This window comes from Pteropus alecto, unplaced genomic scaffold (genome assembly GCF_000325575.1).
Source record: "Pteropus alecto unplaced genomic scaffold, ASM32557v1 scaffold80, whole genome shotgun sequence".
Taxonomy (NCBI): Eukaryota; Metazoa; Chordata; class Mammalia; order Chiroptera; family Pteropodidae; genus Pteropus; species Pteropus alecto.
Genome location: NW_006430460.1, coordinates 2173848 through 2192552, shown reverse-complemented (window position 1 = coordinate 2192552; position 18705 = coordinate 2173848). Strand labels below are relative to the sequence as shown.

At 45.8% G+C, this 18705-nt stretch overlaps 1 protein-coding gene and 1 non-coding gene across 2 annotated transcripts; one reads left to right on the top strand and one right to left on the bottom strand.

The window, feature by feature from the left end:
• Nucleotides 1–696: 696 nt before the first annotated feature.
• Nucleotides 697–18699, bottom strand: SLC46A3 (solute carrier family 46 member 3). The gene is made up of 6 exons (XM_006904802.3): nucleotides 18677–18699; nucleotides 18012–18225; nucleotides 9839–10709; nucleotides 8075–8158; nucleotides 2842–2998; nucleotides 697–1450 (listed from the first exon to the last, which is right to left on the bottom strand). The coding sequence occupies exons 2-6, from the start codon at nucleotides 18198–18200 to the stop codon at nucleotides 1366–1368; spliced, it is 1386 nt and encodes a 461-aa protein (XP_006904864.1). The 5' UTR covers nucleotides 18201–18225; nucleotides 18677–18699; the 3' UTR covers nucleotides 697–1365.
• Nucleotides 2050–2168, top strand: LOC112480034. Its single transcript, XR_003046464.1, has one exon. It is a non-coding gene; the product is annotated as a 5S ribosomal RNA (ribosomal RNA).
• Nucleotides 18700–18705: the final 6 nt, after the last annotated feature.

Here is an 18705-nt window from a genome sequence, read left to right as displayed (position 1 = left end):
TACAGGAAAAAAAGCCATCGCAGTGTGACCGCACAGAGGAGATGATTTCAAGAGATTACAGAGACTAATCGTTGTAGCTGTACTTCGGGGAATTTGTGTTATTACACACGGTAACTCAGAAAATGGGAGCTGTTAAAGGACCTATAAACCCGTTTAAAAAGTGCACGGGCTAGCATATTTTTCAATTTATTTGCAAGGCTGGCTTAACGACCATAGCATATCAGTGATGCATTAAATAGATGGCTTTACGTTAGTTTTACAAATAAAACCAAAACTTTGTATTTGGTTCAACAAATGTTTATTGAGGCTAGAATGAGGAATCAAAGACTGTCCCTGTCCTCAAGGTGCTTCTTGTCAAGCAGGTCAAGGAAACGGTACGAGGCCGTGGAAAACGCGGAGATGGCAGGGGACCGGATCGCTCCATGGGGACGGTGGCCGGGGTGGGGACGGGGAGGAGACACACGCAGGCTGCACAGAGGAAGCGGCCTGGGCTGGGGCTTGGGCTGGGGCTTGGGCTGTTTTTGGGAGGGTGGCACAGAAGAGTGTGGTGTTCACAAGGCCCAGAGTGGCCCCTGGGGGCGTGTGCGGCAGTGGGGAAGGCGCACCTGTGACGGGAACAGGGGACCAGACGAGGGATGGCTATTACTTCACTGCAGAGTTGGCGTTTTCTCATTTTTTACATTTCTTTAGAAACAATTCCATTTTATAACATTTTTTTATTACATATAGAAGTATATGTAACACCGCTTTGTTACATATAAAAATAAAATATTACCATGCCTGTCACTGATGAAACATATCAGGCAAAGTGAAAATACATATTCTTTAAAGTCCTTCTGTTTTAAGGACTTTGCATCTATTAAAAGCTGTCGGTATCAGCAGCACCTCGATGGGCTCTATAAAAAAGCGTTTACCCAAGTAGAGGTAAAATGATAAACATTTGAAGCTTCTATTATTTTCCTATCAGTGAATGATTCATCATAATTTTCAACAGCTGAGCCTTCAGAATCCTTGGGAGGGGTCAGAACCCATTCTGCAGATGAAGAAGCTGAGGTTACCGAGCTCTCTCTGGTCTCAATGTGAGACCGGACACATGAGGGCATTATTGCTTTTGATCGTGTGGAGCCGCGTCAGCCCTCCTGATACCGTTAAGTTTCCGTTTCTTTTGTAAATCCAAAACGGGGAAGCATGTCGGATTTTGTTCTCCTCTGTATGGAAATACCAAGCACGGTTCTCATCAAGTGCCCGCAGCGCGCGGTGCCGCAGTGAGCCTGGGGCAGAGGCCGCAGCATCGGCCGTCGGGGCGAGCGCGTGTGTCTCAGAAGTCAGAATACGCGCTACGTGCGTTTTCCAAAGACCACGGTGTCAGCTGTCCGAGGTGTCCTCGCTGGCTTCTTCCTGGACGAGAAGCACGTCGCCTCTCTTGTCCCAGCTGGCGCACTTAACAACGCTGCAAAAGGAACGAGACGTTTTTGCGTTGTGATTAAGGCAGCACATAAATAATTTGTATTCACCTTTTTTCAGGTGACGTGCTTCTAATTAATTAATTATGCAGATTATGCATAGAAAGAATATATTGGTATCTCGAGGCCAACAGACTCGTTATGCACGGCATTCTGAAAAGGAATCAATAATCGACGTGAGTGCTTTCTCTTCCAGCTCCTCCTAAATGCTATATTCAATAGCTCTAGCTAAGCTAGGACAATAGCTACCTGGAAATAATTACAGTAGCATGTACCTGTCACTGAAAAACATTGAGGAGTACAGGGTTAAAACATCTCGGAGGACCATCTCTGCTCACGTTATTAGAAGCTACCTTTTATCCATCTGCACTGGTTTTCCAGTTATGTAAGTAATATGTGTTCATAACAGCATATTCATAGATAGACAATGACTAAAATTAAAAGTACCTGTTATTCTACTCCCCATGTAAGCAGTTCTTACTCAATTCTCACGATATGGATGTACCATCTTTATTTAAGCATTATTGTACATTTTGGTCATTTAAATTTTTTTTTTGTCATAACGAACTTCTTTATAGAATTTGGAGTCTACGGCCATGCCACCCTGAACAGGCCCGATCCCGTCTGATCTCGGAAGCTAAGCAGGGTCAGGCCTGGTTAGTACTTGGATGGGAGACCACCTAGGAAGACCAGGTGCTGTAGGCGTAAAAAATAAAAAAAATCATTGTTAGCTTTGGCTCTGCACCAAGTGTCACCTCTTTGCTTGGGCGCCACAGCAACCACGTACCGAGTTAGCTCACGCTTCTTATTAACTGAAAGGCAAAAGGAGCTATTTCTCTCCGGTTCATGCCTGTGGCCTATCTTTTCGTTCTGCGTACTGTTTATCCAAAGCATTTTGCACTTTGTATTTATTCAGATATTGACATTTAAAAAGGGAGTCGTTAAACAAGCCAGTTCTCTGGAAAGAATTCCTGATGGTCAGTGCATGCTGTCTGCCCTGGTCATCTACCTAAGGATCCGTATTAAAGTTCATCTTTGACCGTCAGGGGATATTACACTCTGGGTAGTCATAGTATTTTAATATCTATCTATCTCTTCTTGCATGCAAATCTAATCAGTCGTTCATATTTAAAGAGACAGGGGCAACTTCTCAGAGTCTCTCTCTAACCCAATCCTCCTCCTGGTTCTGGTCTGCCATGTCACTCTCTTGCTTCCTACGTCTCCAGAGTTACTGACAGATGTCTTCACATGTAAAAGTTCTTGAGAAAAGTACACTCTGAGGCCAAACTCCAACACATCGATCTAATTTTACTGGTGGGGTTAGGCATTGATCGAATCCGGCTCTCCTCTGATAAAATGAGTAAAAGTAGGTACATACCATAGACTGGCCAGTGGGATGAGTAACAGAGCGGCCGACAGCAGGAAGACGAAGCCTGGGGACCACGCAACCGTGGCGGAGTAAATTCCATTGAAAGTAGAAACTGCAATGGTTCCGCCCAGTGTTTCTAAGAAAGCAGTACAAGCGAACAGGGCACCTGTGTGTATCGGGGTACGGAGAGAGGAAAAGAAAAGGCTGAGTTTACACGACAACGACAAAAAAACTAACGGAGAACACCGTTATTCACCAAAAAGAGCGAGCACGGGGGGCACCGCCTGGAGAGCACAGGATGCTCCCTCAGAGCCCCAAGCATCGGTCGCCCACTTCGTGGCCGAAGAAACTGAGGTCAGGGGTCCTCCTTGGACTTCACGCGACAGACATCGAAAACACCACATAGCGGGGGTTAGGGCTCCGGTCCCTGGCGCAGCCGAAAAATCCACGTACACCTTACTTTTGACTCCCCAAACCTCAGCTACGGTCTTCCCTCGGTATCCGCGGAGCTGCGGGTCCAGGACCTCTGCAGATAACAAACCCCGCGGAGGCTCGAGTCCCTTATGTGAAATGGCGCAGAGCGAAGCACAGTTCCAGTGTAAAGAGGATGAAGGTCAAAGGCACTGAAGCTGTCGCGTTGGAAGTCTGCAGAGCCACAACTAGCAGCCCTGAGGTTCAAGAAGATGCATCCCCCTCTCTGTCCCCATGATAATCTGTGACACACCCCATATGGGCAAGACGGCTCTTAGCAGCAAAATCCCCCCACTCCCAGAGGCCTTTTGAAAGGTGAAGTAATCCTTTCCATCTGCTTCTCAGATCTGGCAAGAGCGACAGGTGCAGCGAGAGAGAATTTTATCATACATGCTCCAATTTGAACTTGATCCCTCCCTCCATAGCGACAAAAAGATTCAGTCACCAGAAGATTCGTCTGCATTCGACTCATCAAGTAACTGTGCTCTCGTGAAGGTTTGACATTAAGGGATTATAACATTTTTCTCTCTTGCCTACTTGACACCGCCTGCTCTTGGGGGCGGCTTACAGCATCAGGAAGAGTGGGGATTCTGCTGCCCTTCACACTTGCTACATGCCAGGTTCGCTGATGGGAAGACCACAGTCAGTCCATGCTCGTAATTGGAGCAAAATGGCCATTATTCTACCAAGTTTTGGTTTGGGGTGGAGTCCAAGAGCATAGTGACTGAACAGTTAAACTTCTGAAAGGCAGGCTGGGCATCTTTATGTACTTTTCTTCTTCTTTGTCAAATTTTCCATCAGCAGATACTAAATTTTGTGACTGTCGTCAGCTCTTCGTGACGTCCTCGGTGAATGTTCCCATATCGTGTCCACAGCCCCTATCATGAAGCCACTGTGCTCACTCCCTACTTTGCCAAGTTTACTTTTCCATGATAAATTGTAATACATTTTTCTTATAAACAATACGGATCATGTAAATAAATTGTGTTTGACTGGGCTGATAGGAAAAGGCAAACTTGAGGGTCACCTTTCATAACTGGATTATAGTTTATATGTCTATTTTGAATATTCCCCACGGTCCTGATTTTTTAGACTGTGCACTGATTTTTGTCAGTTTAAACTCTTCATTCGAATATACATATTCTCATACTTTGCTTCAAATTCTTCATTGAATAAGACACACGTTCATAAAACATAAACATTTCTCTGCAGAATACTGTGTTTTCATGTACGTGTCTTCTTTTGACTACAGTGAAAGCTCCGTCAGTGCCAAGTGCATTTCTACTGTGTTTACTGTGTCCCCAGGGCCTAGCTGTCTTGGCACATGGTAGACATTTAATACATATTTGTCAAATGAAGGAATAAAAGGTCAACTCGAGCCCGGTTAACGATCACCGAGTAGCACAGAGACTTACTGCCTTTCTGACTCGATGACGCATTAAGTCAGCTCAACTGGGAGGAAGTTATCCTACTTGTGTAGCTATATCGTTAGTTCTCAGATTTCCGGTCCCTTGCTACAACCAGGAACAGTGCCACAAAGGACAGACCGTGTCGTTCTGATCCCATTGGGCGATGGCTTGACTCTGTTCTTCACGGAAAATTGGTCAGGCGCTGCCACATCTGTTCTGACACAGACACCACATGCTTAGGAGGGAGCTTTAGCTCGTGGCCGAACCTCCCTGAGCAGTTCGACCTGGACCAGTTGTCAGGGATAAACTGGATGCTGTAAGAAGTGCAATTCAGTTTGTTTTCTAAACTTTTCTTTACTCCGCTAGACCTCAAAAAGTCAAATCTGTTTTTACTGGGTTCCAATTTATAATGACAGGGACTTCACAGGCGATGGTAAGACGTAGTTCAGGCCGGCTTTAGCTATGAGTTTCATAGCTGTATGGGGCACAGAGATTTCAAAGTCATTACCCAAATCCAGTTTTCTCCTCTTATTTCAGATAATAGCGATCGTGAGAGGCATCTGGAACCTTCTGCAGATTTCCCTTATTATTTTCAAGTGCATAACATCTTCAAAAAATATCCCATTTTAAACAAAATGGATGGGAATATATTTGGTTATGGAAACGCCAGCACCATCAAAGGGGTATATTAGTTTGCAGCTGAGAACAAAGTAATTATATATTTTTTTTCTAGAACAATGGAATCAGTTCACAAAATTATCACAGTTCAGAGTAGGAAATGCCAAAAAGTATACTGAACATTTAAAAATGTCACTGTATTTAACAACGTGGAATGACTTTTTAAAAGCCTTTATAAATACATGAAACCAACTATAAACAAAAATAAACAATATTCTGACAAATCTGTTGCAGCTCTAAGTCAAAGCAGGCAGATTTTTTTCCCCCTTTCAAACAACTTGAGATATAAAACTCAGCCTCTTAAATTGTACACGTCAGTGACTCTGAGTACGTTCACAGACTCGGGCCACACGCTAAGCTTAGAACGTTTCGTCACCCCAAAAAGAAACTCCCTTTCTCCCCAGGCCCTCAAAGCACTAACCTAATTTCTGTCTTTATGATAAAGATTTGCCTTTTCTGAACATTTCATATACGTAGAATCATGTTTATATAACGCGTGGTCTTTTGTGACTAGCTCCTTTCATTTGGCATGACAGTTTCAAGGTCGTAGCATCTCTCAGTACTTGATTTCTTTTCATTGGCAAAAACACATCGCGTTTCACTTATCCATTCATCAGTTCATGGATGTTTGCATTGCTTCTGCCTTTTGGCTGTTATAAATAATGCTGCTGTGAACATCTGCATACAGGGTTTTATGGGGACATGCGTTTTTCACTTCTCCTGGGTACACACCTAGGGATGGAATTGCCGAGTCATAAGGTAACTCTAACTTTTCGCGTCTTTTCTGCAGAATGGCTGCATCGTTCAGTTTTCCCGCCCGCACCGTGCGCGGGATCTCCTCCTCATCCTCACCAGCACTGGCTCTTTCATGTTAGCCCACCTAGTGGGTCTTGTCGTGGTTTTGGTTTGCATTCCCCGGATCCCTAAAGATGTCAAGCGTTTTTCTCATGCGCTTATTGGCCTTCTTTGGAGAGATGTCTATTCAAACCCTTTGCCCATTTTTTTTTAATTGGGTTGTCTTTTCTGCTGTTGAGTTTTATGAGTTCTCACATATTCTGGATACAAATTCCTTCTCAGACATGTGATTTGCAAAACTAGCCTCCCATTCTGTGGGTTGTCTTCACTTTCTTCGTGGTGGTCTGTGAAGCACACAAGTTTTATGTTTGGATAAAGTCTCATTTCTGTTTTTTCTTCTGTCGTTGTGCTTTGCTGCCACAGCTAAGAAACCACTGCAGAATCCAAGGAAGCAAGTGATTTTTACATACTGTACTCACTCGTTTCTATATTCCTAAGTGGTTTTCCAGCTAGTCATCACCAATAATTTATAAACAGCTGCGTGACTGTCCAGCTACAACTTTCGAGTGGAAAAGAATCAAGAAATGTATTTTTTTTAATTTGCTGAATTATGCAGTCTTCCCCAGCACTGACTAAACTACCGTAAGTAGAATAGCATTAACTGTGAATTATTCATAGACAGTTAATACGAACATCTGTACCAGGCTGAGGCACGAAACAGAAGAAAGCTCCAAGGTCTGACGATACCCGTGTGACACCACGGGGAACGAGGATAACCTCACATGCCTGATACCTAACTAGCAACTGGTTCTAACTGGAAATTTAACTTTCGTTTCTTTGGGACTGGTTATTCTCTGCCCTCTTGGACTGTTTGCTCTATACTTGGGAGGCTCACCCCACAAACGACGTGACGTGGACCTCCCCAGTGGCCTGACTGCCAGCCACACTTGGCCGATGGGATGAAAGAGGAGAGGGGGACTGTGACGTCTCTTCTCCGCTCCCCGCTCCTCCTCGCTGGGACCCCCACACTCCCCATATCTCTCCGCTGTCTTTCATTAGCGCCTCCTAATTGAACCAGCCGAGTGGGGCCTGTTTCTGCTAGGCCTCTGATTCAAGTCCAACATGAGAATCCAGTTAGAGGCCTACATGCGATAGTCTACGTATTTAAAAGTTATAATTCTGACTAATAAACTGTTAACGGAGATGTGTTCTGTCTGCCGACTCTGAGAAATATACCTTCGCAATGATTTGGAAGGTCGGACACACACTTAGAATTCTCAGAGCTTTTAGGGTTCCATGTAGGAACCTGACCGCATAGGTGAGCTGGCTCTCGGCCCTTGGTTCCCCACTGGGGGCTGTGGGCCACCCGTACTGTGTTCTCCCTCTTGCTCCATCCTGCTTGGAAGGGGTCCTTTGCCCATGGCAGAAGACACTCCAAGGTCAGGCCAGATCTATAAAAGGTCCCTGTGTGGCTACCCCCTTGGTCTAGCGGTGAGCACACTGAGGTCACAGCCCTCCCTCGGGAGAAAGGGCCTGAGGAAGGGGGTCACACAGGCATTACTAGACATGAGCCCAGATTGGCTCTTTGGCTGGGAGTTACGGGGGCCCAGGAACCCAAAGTGGAGTCTGAAAGGCAGAGGTGTTGGGGGCTCCTGAAGGGCATATCCGCCTGGCCCTTAGGCCTCCCTCCCCTCGGGGTGGGGCCCGGCCGGAGGCAGTGTCCCAAAGCACGAGCCCCGGGCACAGGCTCCCTTGCCCTAATAGAATAGAAGCCTCTTCCTAACCTTGAACTTACCACTTGATTCAAAAGCCTCAAACGTTGACGGTGCATAGATTTGAGCTGGTACAGACTGTGGGTTCATCACACTCCTTAAGCAAATTAAACTCACCTATTTCAGTAGAATGAACCACTTTTGACATCATGGACCGTAGCACAGACAGCGGCACGAATGTGAAAAGGAAGGGCAGCCTGACTGTGAGAGAAATGGTCGGGAATCAGAAAACAAATTGTCAGTTTGAGACGTGAAACACGTTCTCGCTAAACATGTCATTTTCTACAAGCCTCCCAACTCACTGCCTCTAACGACGGAGTTAATCGTAGGCTTCTATTTAATGAATCAGGATAGACAAAGATGGGTTAGTTCAAGGTGACTTTACTGGCAACACCTTATTCCGGGGCGAGAACAAGAGTTCACGGAAGCCTTAGGTCAGAAGTTTGAGACGTGAAACACGTTCTCGCTAAACATGTCATTTTCTACAAGCCTCCCAACTCACTGCCTCTAACGACGGAGTTAATTGTAGGCTTCTATTTAATGAATCAGGATAGACAAAGATGGGTTAGTTCAAGGTGACTTTACTGGCAACACCTTATTCCGGGGCGAGAACAAGAGTTCACCGAAGCCTTAGGTCAGACCGGACCTCCCCCCGCCCACCCCTCCCCCCTCTGCCCCGCTGTCGTAGTGACCTCTCGTGTGGCAAATTGTGACTTAATTCGTTTTTTCCTGTTTGTTTTCTGTTTTTGATTTTTCAGACCTGGTATTTTGGGCGTCAGCATTCTTTTATTATATCGATTCATTTATTGATCAATTGGTTCTTTATCTTATTGCGCGTTCATCTTTGTGGCCGAATAACTTCACGGACACAAATCGCCTCTGGCCGTCAATTACCACCCTTAACGGTCAGTAGTATTTTTAGGTCTAGGATAAAATAGTAAGACAGTACATTTGCAGATTACTTAAAAGTTTCCGGCGTGTTTCCACGTGTATTGGCTTATTTGGCCTTGGCAGCTGTGCGGAAGAACCAGCATTCACCGGCTGCCAGGCATCGTGCTAACTGCTGTGCAGTGATCTCTTCTGACATTCGTCCTAACCCTGCATTAGACAGCACTGTGCCCATTTCACAGATGAAAACACGAGGGCTCAGAGTACTTAATCAGCTTGCCAAGATCACCTAGTGCGAGAGATGGAAATGAAGCTGGGTTCTGTTTGGTCGCCCTGCTTCTCTGCAAGGTAACAAGAGCTTAACACTGCCTTCACAGACGGAGACTACAGTGGACCCTTCCCAGAGTCCCAGTTTCCGTATCTCTTGGCCCTTCAAATGCAGCATCTCACTCAAGCCCTACAAAAACCACTTATGAGGCAGGTGGGTAAGGAAGCGGTCCCGTCTGCCAAAACGTGATCCATCAAAAGTCAATTGATGAAATGACCAATATGCTGGAAGATCAGTTTGCAAAACCTTCAGAATTCCCTTCTTGAATCTATTCGATGGATATGAATTTTTCTAATAGATTTGTTGAATATACTTTATATAATTGCCTTTAACATTTTGATAGAAAGTAGCCTTCTGAGCAGCATTTTAAGAAATACTCCGTTCGGTGAAAGTTGTATTGAAGAATTGATTCATGAGAACAATGTTCCTCAAAACAAAATTTGGGGGCTAATATGCAACTCTGGAAAATTGTGGTTATTCAGTGAATTGTTTTAAGCAATTGGTGCTTGGCTTCTGTCAGACTAGCTCTTTAAACAACATACTTTTAATTAAGCAAGACCGTTAAATAGAGAATTTTATGTTAAAGTTTCTCACCCAACAGACTAAATTCATTTTCTATAAACCTGAAATACACAGTTAGTTCAAAGGCTCCATTTGTCACTCACCTAGAAGCATCATCCATGTCGTTTTGGCAAAAGCAGTCATCACCATTCCCGCCATGGTGGTGAGGGTCCCCATGATGGCTAGGTAAACATCTTCCATACAGTAAGAAAAAATCCATATTCCGAGGAAACTAGTCAAGAACGAGGCGCTACCCAAAGCTGATCCGTAACCTATGAGAACTTCATTCCAGCAGAGCGGAGAGTCCAATTCATAGAGAATAAAAATGGGGGAAACGCCCATTATCATGAAAAAATAAGTCATCGTTGTAAAAAGCAGCAAACAGAGCAAGGACCGTCGCACACCAGAAGCATTTTTAAAAAGCATGTAAGTTCGGTAAAATAGGTTTTTAAAGCCTTCATAACACGATACGGAAACGTTCTGAAACGGAGACTCTTCCCTTGACTCGCCGAGAAAGAACACGATATAAATCAAGTTAACGGTGAGAACCACGGTAATAATGAAAAAGGACCACACAAAACCCAGTTCCCTAATGAAGTAGCCAGAAGACAGCCCCGTTAGCCCGGTAACGAGTCCCAGTAAGAAGTCAGTGAGGGCTATTCGAATCGTTCTGTGTTTCTCTTCTTTACACTGATCAACGATGTAGGCAAAACAGGCTCCGAAAAATGTGATAGAATTGCCACAAAGTGCCCCAAAGAAGGTAGATGCAATCAAAAGCTGGAATGGGAAGGCAAAATAGGACAGTAAACAGAGCCAGATGCTGGTCGCCAGAGCTCCGGCGGAACACAGAATCAAAGGGAATTTTCGTCCGCGACGATCACTGTGAGACAGAAGGATGAAGGTGGACACCAGACCGGGAATTAATCCACTTATGTCTATCTGCAGATTAAACAGAGACATCTTTTTCTGAACTTCCTGCAAAGAAAATGAAGACCTTGTTAACAGAGGTTTGTATAATGCACACAGGACCGGCACAGCGTGTGCTCTTGTCCCTGGGGCCAGGAGGTGCGGGCGGGGCGCCCGGCACGTGGGTCGGGTGCAACTTGAACCCTCACCCCGTTCGCGGAGCATCCACCAAGAAGCGACGTCATCGCCCACGCGTGCTAGTCGAGGACCGCGTGGGCACGCTCACCACAGAGATAAAAGCGTGCGTGTTGTGTCGGTGTGTGTCTGTCGCACACAGGGGTCCACAAACCCCCAGGCCTCGGGGACCCCGTGGTGATGTGAGCTTTTTCCCATATGAACACTTAGCACTGAGAGAGCAGATGTGCGTTCTCGCCCGCGCGTCACCCTTCCCCGAGAGGTGTCTTTCTGTCTGCTCTGAAGGGGAACGGGTACCAGCGGTGTCATACTTACTCCTGTGTGGCAGGCCGTAATTTAGGAAGAGCTCGGTTGTCCTTTTTACATGGGTCTCCAAATCGATGACAAACTTATTCCTGTACTTACTAAACATTAAGATAAAGCCCAAAGAGGAGTTTTGCACTGATTAAAAACGGTAGCGTATCGTGACCTGAGGACCGAGACAACTGTGAACTCACACAGGTTAACAGCTGTGACAGCTGTGATGCTAGTCATTGACGGGAAGAATCGGGGGCGATGGGTAGCATTTTCTGCTTGCCACTTCTCTGTATTTCCCGGATTTTATAGAAAGAGCATGTGCATTCTTATACTGGGGATTCTTAAGCTCATTTTTTTAAAAAGATTTATTCGTGCAATATTTAGAAAGCACTCCAAACAACCGAGGAACCACGAAAATATCAAATACTGAATTAATGTTTTTTTAAAGTATCGAGCCCATTTTTATTATTATATATTCCTGTCATTCAAGCAATTCCACGTTGCCAGGAGCTGTTCTCGCCACTCGGACACAGAGCTTAGCTGTCCCGGTGCTGGCCTTTCCCTCTCCCGTGACACAGCCTGTCCCGCCCACCCCGTGTTTGCCAGGCCCCCGTCCTCCCTTACAGTCCCGTGGCTGCCACCGGCGTGACAGCCTTCATTAGTTTTCACCTGAACTACTCTGGCATCTCACTTTGCCAAAGGAGGACCCGCTCCACGTGTCCTTCGCCTTCCTGTGCCTTCAATGTCTCCCCACTGCCCGCCAGAGCGTTCACCCTCCGAGATGTGGTCAACCTCAGTTCTCAGCATCGTCCCCACTCCCTCCCCCAGTAGTCTCTCTGTTCCAGGCACAGTCCAACTTGGATGTCCCTCAGAGTCGCCAGCAGATGTCATCTCTCCTTCCTCCTTCCTCGGAGCCTTCTCACGTGGCAGTTGTCATTCATCTCCAGGTCCTGCTTTTGGCCATAACGATCAAGAGCTTGAGCTCTGGCGGCAGACAAAGCTGGATTCAAACCCAGCCAGTTCTTTACCAGCGATTAGAATGATCTTTCAAAACACACATCAGCCCCCATCACTCCCCTGCTCACCGCCCCGCCCCCACCGCGGCTGTCCTTACACAGGACTAAATCCACCTCCTTGCCGTGACATGGGTGGCCCTGAATCACGACTTCTCTTGACTCACCTCCACTTCCTCATGCCACTTCCTTACACCCCGTGCTCACTGGCCTTCGGACTTGTTTTTCTCTCTGCCTGCCTGTCACACAGCTCACTTCCTCAATTCAGTGTCACCTCCTCAGAGGGCCTGCTATGACCGATCTCGTCCACAGCAAGTCCCCCGACCCTGCCCAACACTCTTGCCTTATCCTGCCATGTTTTTCCTTAGACTTACTGCTCCTTGACAGAACATGATATTTTGATCGATGCACTCGTCGTGTGCCTTCTCCTCTACGACCTGCGCTCCAGGAGTGCTGGGGCCTCATCCTCTTCACCACAGCATTGCCAGCTTCTAGAACAGTGCTCGGCATAGGGCAAACACCCAGTATTGACCGGATGAATGAATAATCATGTAAAATATGCCTCTGGAACTTGCTAACTGCATGTGATCCTGACCAAATTATTTCTTTCTATAGCTTCTTCACCCGACGAGGGGACAACAACGGCCCCTACCTTGCAGGCTGTCGTGAGAGTTAAATTTAAAGTAAATGTAACGAGCTGGGCACGAGGCCCTAATACACATCAGGGCTTAATCCATTTCAGCTGTTTCATTTTTATGAGCTCAGGCTTCCTGAGCACATCTTTGTATTCCTACAGATAGAGTAACCATCGAGTAAATAGTCCTCGAATAAATAAATAAACGAAGCAGTTATCTCAAAGTCAGCTTCTCACAAGATGTTCTGGTTTGGGGTCCCCCTCCCCCTCCCCCGCCCGAGTCCTGTCTTCTTTCTCTCTGCCATCTTTCCCACAGGCCGTGCTCCTCGTCGCTAGCCTGTTTCAAAACACAGATTTTAACGAAGACAGACTCAAAGTATATTTTAATCACAAGTCAAAGCTGAGGCACAGTCGTGTGTGTACCTTTTAAACTCTGGAGACTTATCATTACGTAATCCATACGGGTCAATGGGAGACAGCAGGGTAAAGAAAGTGCTGTTTGCTGCTCAGGAGTGACAGAATGACGGGGTACGGCGACAGGGATAAACGAAGGAAAGTAAGATCAGTTTTAAAGCAGCCACAATTCCACGGGCCAAAACATAGATATTCAGTCCAATTGAATAGAAAGCATTCCTTACCCGCTGGAAACAAGGGATTGTGTCAGTGTTATAAAAAAATTCTTGAGCGAGAACAGTGCCATCATCTGCCGGATAACCCGAAGGAGCCCTCTTCAGGAGCAAAGTCCCTCTCCTGAAAGTTATCTGAGGAGCATCGACCCTGACGGCCAACTGAACACTTCAGAATGAATCACTGAACAGCGGAGGAGGGAGCGGTGAGGGAGTCAACGTTCCTTCCTCCACAGAAGTCCGCAAACATGCCTGAGTGTCCCGCTTCTCCACCCTCAGCCAGAGGTTCATCCCACAGCCTCCCCATTTTGTTAAGAGGTCCTTAGAGGTTAACATCGCTGCCCGAGAGAAGTATGCGGGCGAGCCGCAGTCACGGGGCTCAGAAAACCTGACGATGTGACAAATAGGCTGGAACGATATTTATATATATGAGTATGCACCTACTACACATCTCTCAACCCCAAATGGGTTGAAAGTAAGACTTTCATCCATACAGACTTGTCAAATGTCAATTAGAAGTGAAAGAGCTCAGTTTACTCTGATATCTGCACCTCGAAATTCATATTACCTTTTATTCCAATACACGTACACGTACGTATATTTATTACGTAGGAAGGGTGAGGAAATATGGGGTCGCAGGAAGAAGTGTTGTATCATGCGTGCTTCTTGCACACAGTTGATCTTTCGGGGGAGCGGCAAGAAAATCTGAGCTGAAAAAAAATCATTCATTCATTCATTCATTTACTGACCCTGTGCTATGACACCTTTTAAAAAAAAAATTAAATTTATTGAGGTGGCATTGGTTAATAAAATTATATGGGTTTCAAGTGTACAGATCTGTAATATATCGTGTGTCATCCTTGACAGGTTTTGGTATCAGAGAAATAAATGTTGGCCTCATAAAATGAGTGAGAAAGTATTGCCCGTTCTTTAAGTTTTTGGAAGAGTTTGAGAAGAACAGGCATGTAATCTTCTGTGAGTGTTTGGTAGAATTCACTGGTGAAGCCCTCTGGTCCTAGACTTTTACTTTTGGGGACGTTTTTGGTGACTATTTCCATTTCTTTACTGTGGATCGGTGTATTTAGATTTTGCAGTTTTTCATGATTCAGTCTAGGAAGGTTGTATGTTTCTAAGAACTTGTCCATTTCTTCTAGGTTATTGATTTGATGGCTATACCCTTTCACAGTAGCCTTCTATGAACCTTTGTATATTCTGTGGTGTCTGTCGTAACTTCTCTTTCATTTCCAATTTTGTTTATTTGAGTCTTTTCTCTTTTTTCCTTCGTGAGTCTAGCCAGGGGGTTGTCAGTTTTATTAACCTTTTCAAAGAATTCGCGTTTTGTTGCATTAATTTTCTCTATTGCCTTTTTGTTTTCTATTTTGCTCATTTCTGCTTTAGCTTTTATAATTTCCTTCTTTCTCCTGACTTTGGGTTCCTTTTGTTCTCCTTTTTCTAGTTCTTTGAGGTTATTTGGGATTTCTCTCGTTTCTCACGACAGGCCTGTAATGCACAAACTTCCTTATTACCGCTTTTGCCGTACCCCAAAAGTTCTAGCATGTTGTAGCGTCATTTTCATTTGTCTGTAGGTGTCATTTGATCTCTTGTTTTCTTTCTCTTTTGACTCCGTCATTGTTTAATAGCGTGTTGTTTAATCTCCACATAATTGTGATTTTTCCTGCTTTCTTTTTGCAGCTGATCTCCAATTTCAAAGTGCTCTGGTCAGAGAATTTGCTTGGTATGATTTCTATCTCTTTAAATTTGTTGAGGCAAGTTTTGTGTACCAACATATGGTCTACCCTTGAGAATGTTCCGTGTGCACTAGAGAAGCTTATATAACCTAGTGCTCTGAGATGGAAGGCTCTGTAAATGTCAATTATGTCCATTGGGTCTAATGTGTCATTTAAGGCTGTGATTTCTTTATTGATGTTCTGTTTGGATGATCTGTCCATAGCTGTTAAAAGGGTATTTAGGTCCCCTACTATAATTGTGTTTTTGTCAGTTTCTCCCTCGTAGTGTTAGTAGTTGCGTTATATATTTAGGTGTTACCTGCTTGGGTGTAACTATATTGATAAATATTATATCTTCTTGATGTATCGTCATAAAATATCCATTCGTGTCTGTCTGTTACCTTTGTTATCTTGAAATCTATTTTATCAGATATGAGTGTAGCTACACCAGCTTTTCTCTGGGTGCCATTTGCTTAGAGTATCATTTTCTACCTTTTCACTTTGAGTCTATATTTGTCGTTACAGCTGAGATGTGTCTCTCGAAGGCAGCGCATGGTTGGCTTTTGTTTTCTGATCTAACCTGCTACTCTTTGCCTTTTTATTGGTGAGTTCTGTCTATTTACATTTAGGGTGATTATCGATGGATGAGGATTTTCTGTAGCCATTTTATCTTTTGTTTTTGTTTTCTGGTAGCTCTGTGTCTGCATTGTCTCTTTTTCTTGTGTTTCTGTCTGTTATCTTATTTTAATGGTATTCTACGATTTTTTTTCTTCTGTTTCCTCTTTTTTATGTTGTATCTCAGTTCTAGATTTTTTTGTGGTTATCATTAGGTTTATGTAAAAGGAAGTTTCATACATACAGTAGTCCTTTTTCTGACTGCATTCTATCTCTGTTCCCCATGCAAATTCAGACCTTTACCCTCTCCCCTTTTATGTTTTTGTTGACATCTCTTATTTTTAGAGTTACAAAAAGAGTCCACAAACCCCTATACTTCTTTTAGAGAGCAAGTGGCCAGAACTGGGTATTGAGACAGAAACTCAGGGTACAGGGAACATTTGTTCTTGGATACAAAGGGAAGAGAATATTCTAAGAGAAACTGAGCAGGGACAGTGTCCACAAAAGGCGCCAGAAGGAAGTGCTGAAGATGATGGTGGTGCCTCCTGGGAAGAAAAATGTCTGTCTGCCCTAAGGAGCAAACTGTGAGAGGGCCGCCATCGCCACGCGCTGTCCCAGCTGGGGTGGGGGAGGGGTGGCTTCTAGTCTCTTGACCTAGAAAAAGCACCTATCACTCTGGAGAAAAAGCACCTATCACTCTGGAGCACCAACTTTAAGGGAAGGGGTCTGGGACAGTATGTTCTCTTGAATAGTAATCCAATTAAAAACCAATAAATGCCAATTAAAAACCAATAAATGAAACAACAGTCAATTAATTATAAACAAGGCCACCTCTCTGGGCAGTGGGGGTGGCTCTCAGTGGCTGGGTTAGGCCAGGGGCCGATACTCATCACCTGCCTAGTCATAGGAGGCCACCAAGGTGGCTGGACCCAGCCCTGTCTCCCCTCTCTCTAAGGGGGCAAAGGCAGCCGAGCTTCCCCATGTCTAGTCCTCTGCCCCATCTCCTCTCTGCTCCCAGGGGTCTGGTGAGCCTGTTGAACCGTCTCACTCCCCAGGGATGACATGTATATCATAGGAAACATTTTTGGGTGGCAAAACCATGAGGTGACACCTTGGCCCTTCTATTTTTATGACCTCACTTCCGTCCAGAACCTGGATGTCCGCATGGCTGCCCAAAAATGATCCGTTCCAAGAGAAATCTCTCCCGTGGAAATGAAGAAATGAGTCACAGCAGGGGCTGTGTCAAAGAACCGGGCCTCACCCCAGCCGGGGTATGCCTGACACCTGGGGGACGCCTGGGGGACACCTGGGGAAGTGCTAGCCCCTTCCTTCTCAGGCCTTCTGCCATTTCCTCCAGTGCTGAGACTCCTCCCCCAGTCACACCTGAAGTCTTTTCCACCCGGGAGATCGTCTTAGCACCAGCGGGCAGGTGACCGCCATTTCTTTAAACTCTTCTAGTCCTTTCGCCATCATAAAATATTCCCAAGGGGAAGAGTTCAAAGTTTACAAGTGTGGTTTGTTTTTGAGGCACTGTGGGGAAAAACATTCCAAATTTAGATGCCATCTCCTTTGCATTTGGGAATTGGTGGGCTTTGTTAAGAACGGCCTAAGGGGACAAGAGCATGGTGGCGTAGTATCTCCTCTTTTAAGCAAGGTAAAAATTGGGGGAGGAGAGAATGAAGGAAACATTTTCAGTGTCCTCAGAGAAAAAGCGAGCGCTCTCCACCCAGGATGGGCTCACGCGTGGGAGTCCAAGCCGATTTGATGACACCAAGGGATGACTGACCAGTGCTGTCCCCCCTTCCACCCCATGACAAAGACTGGCCCCACAGGCTTCAGTTAGGGGTCATGTACGTGCTGTGGAAGGGGGCAGGGAGGAAGAGCAGGGAGAGGCAAGAGCACCAAGTGTCACCTAGACCCTGTCCACAGAACACTCATTGGCGCTGGCCTTGGCCCAACTCTCAGGCTTTTAAATAAATTTTTTGGAGCTGGGGGATGGAGGAAAGAGACAGCCACAGAAGAGATGAAACTGCGCTGAAATTTTCCGAAAGAAGAGCCAGTGTCACAGCAAGGGGTTTCAAGTGGCATTGGCAGGTTACGGGTGTTAGGAAACGTCAAACAGGGTGCGAGCTGGAAAAGGCTCTTGGCTTGGGAGCCAGGAGTTTCGCGCGATCCTTGCCCGAGACCCACCTGGGGTGGCGGTTCGTGTGAAAGCCACCGCACGTTCCTTTTCATCGCATCTTAGGGCTATTTTAATTTCTTACCTCCTGGAATGCAAAAATCGGGCTGCTCTTGTTCTTATCACAGTCAGAAACGTTGCTGGCCGAGGCCATGCTGTAGTTGCCACTGTCTTCCCATATTCTCCTGTACACGTACTGCGTCGTCAGGGGAGAGGTCAAAGTCAGCGCAAATGCGCTGAGGCAAATGGCAGGTTCTACGAAGAAAAGCTTCATCCTGCTTGGGGTGGGGGGCCCAGTTCTGTTCAAAGGGAAACCAGAGACACGATCAGCGGCGCTCGCCTCGGAAAGGCTGGCTTTTCAGTGACAGAGGAGAGAGAGGAGTTTGGTGGCGGAAACCAGCAAACTAGGGAACAGAAAGCAGTTATCACTTCTTAAGAAAATACTCTCTACGCGGGAAGTGGTCCTCAGTAAACCTGAGCCTGTCATGCTTCCCGTTTTAAAGAGCAGGACTTTCTAGGGCTGAAATGACAACTCCTTAAAATAAGAAGTCGTCACCGTTTTGGAAATTCAGCGATCACGCAACTGTCCCCACCCAGCCCTGTGCCCGCGGGTTTGCATAAGGGAGACGGTGACGTTCCTCTGGGACGCGACAGTCGCGCCACTGCTGATGACTGTCATCGGCCAGGAAGGTGTCCTCCGAGGCGCAGCCCCCAGCTGCCAAGGGCCTTTGCCTTTTCCTTCTCACTCACCGTGAGCACGAGTGTTCTCCCCGCCGCGC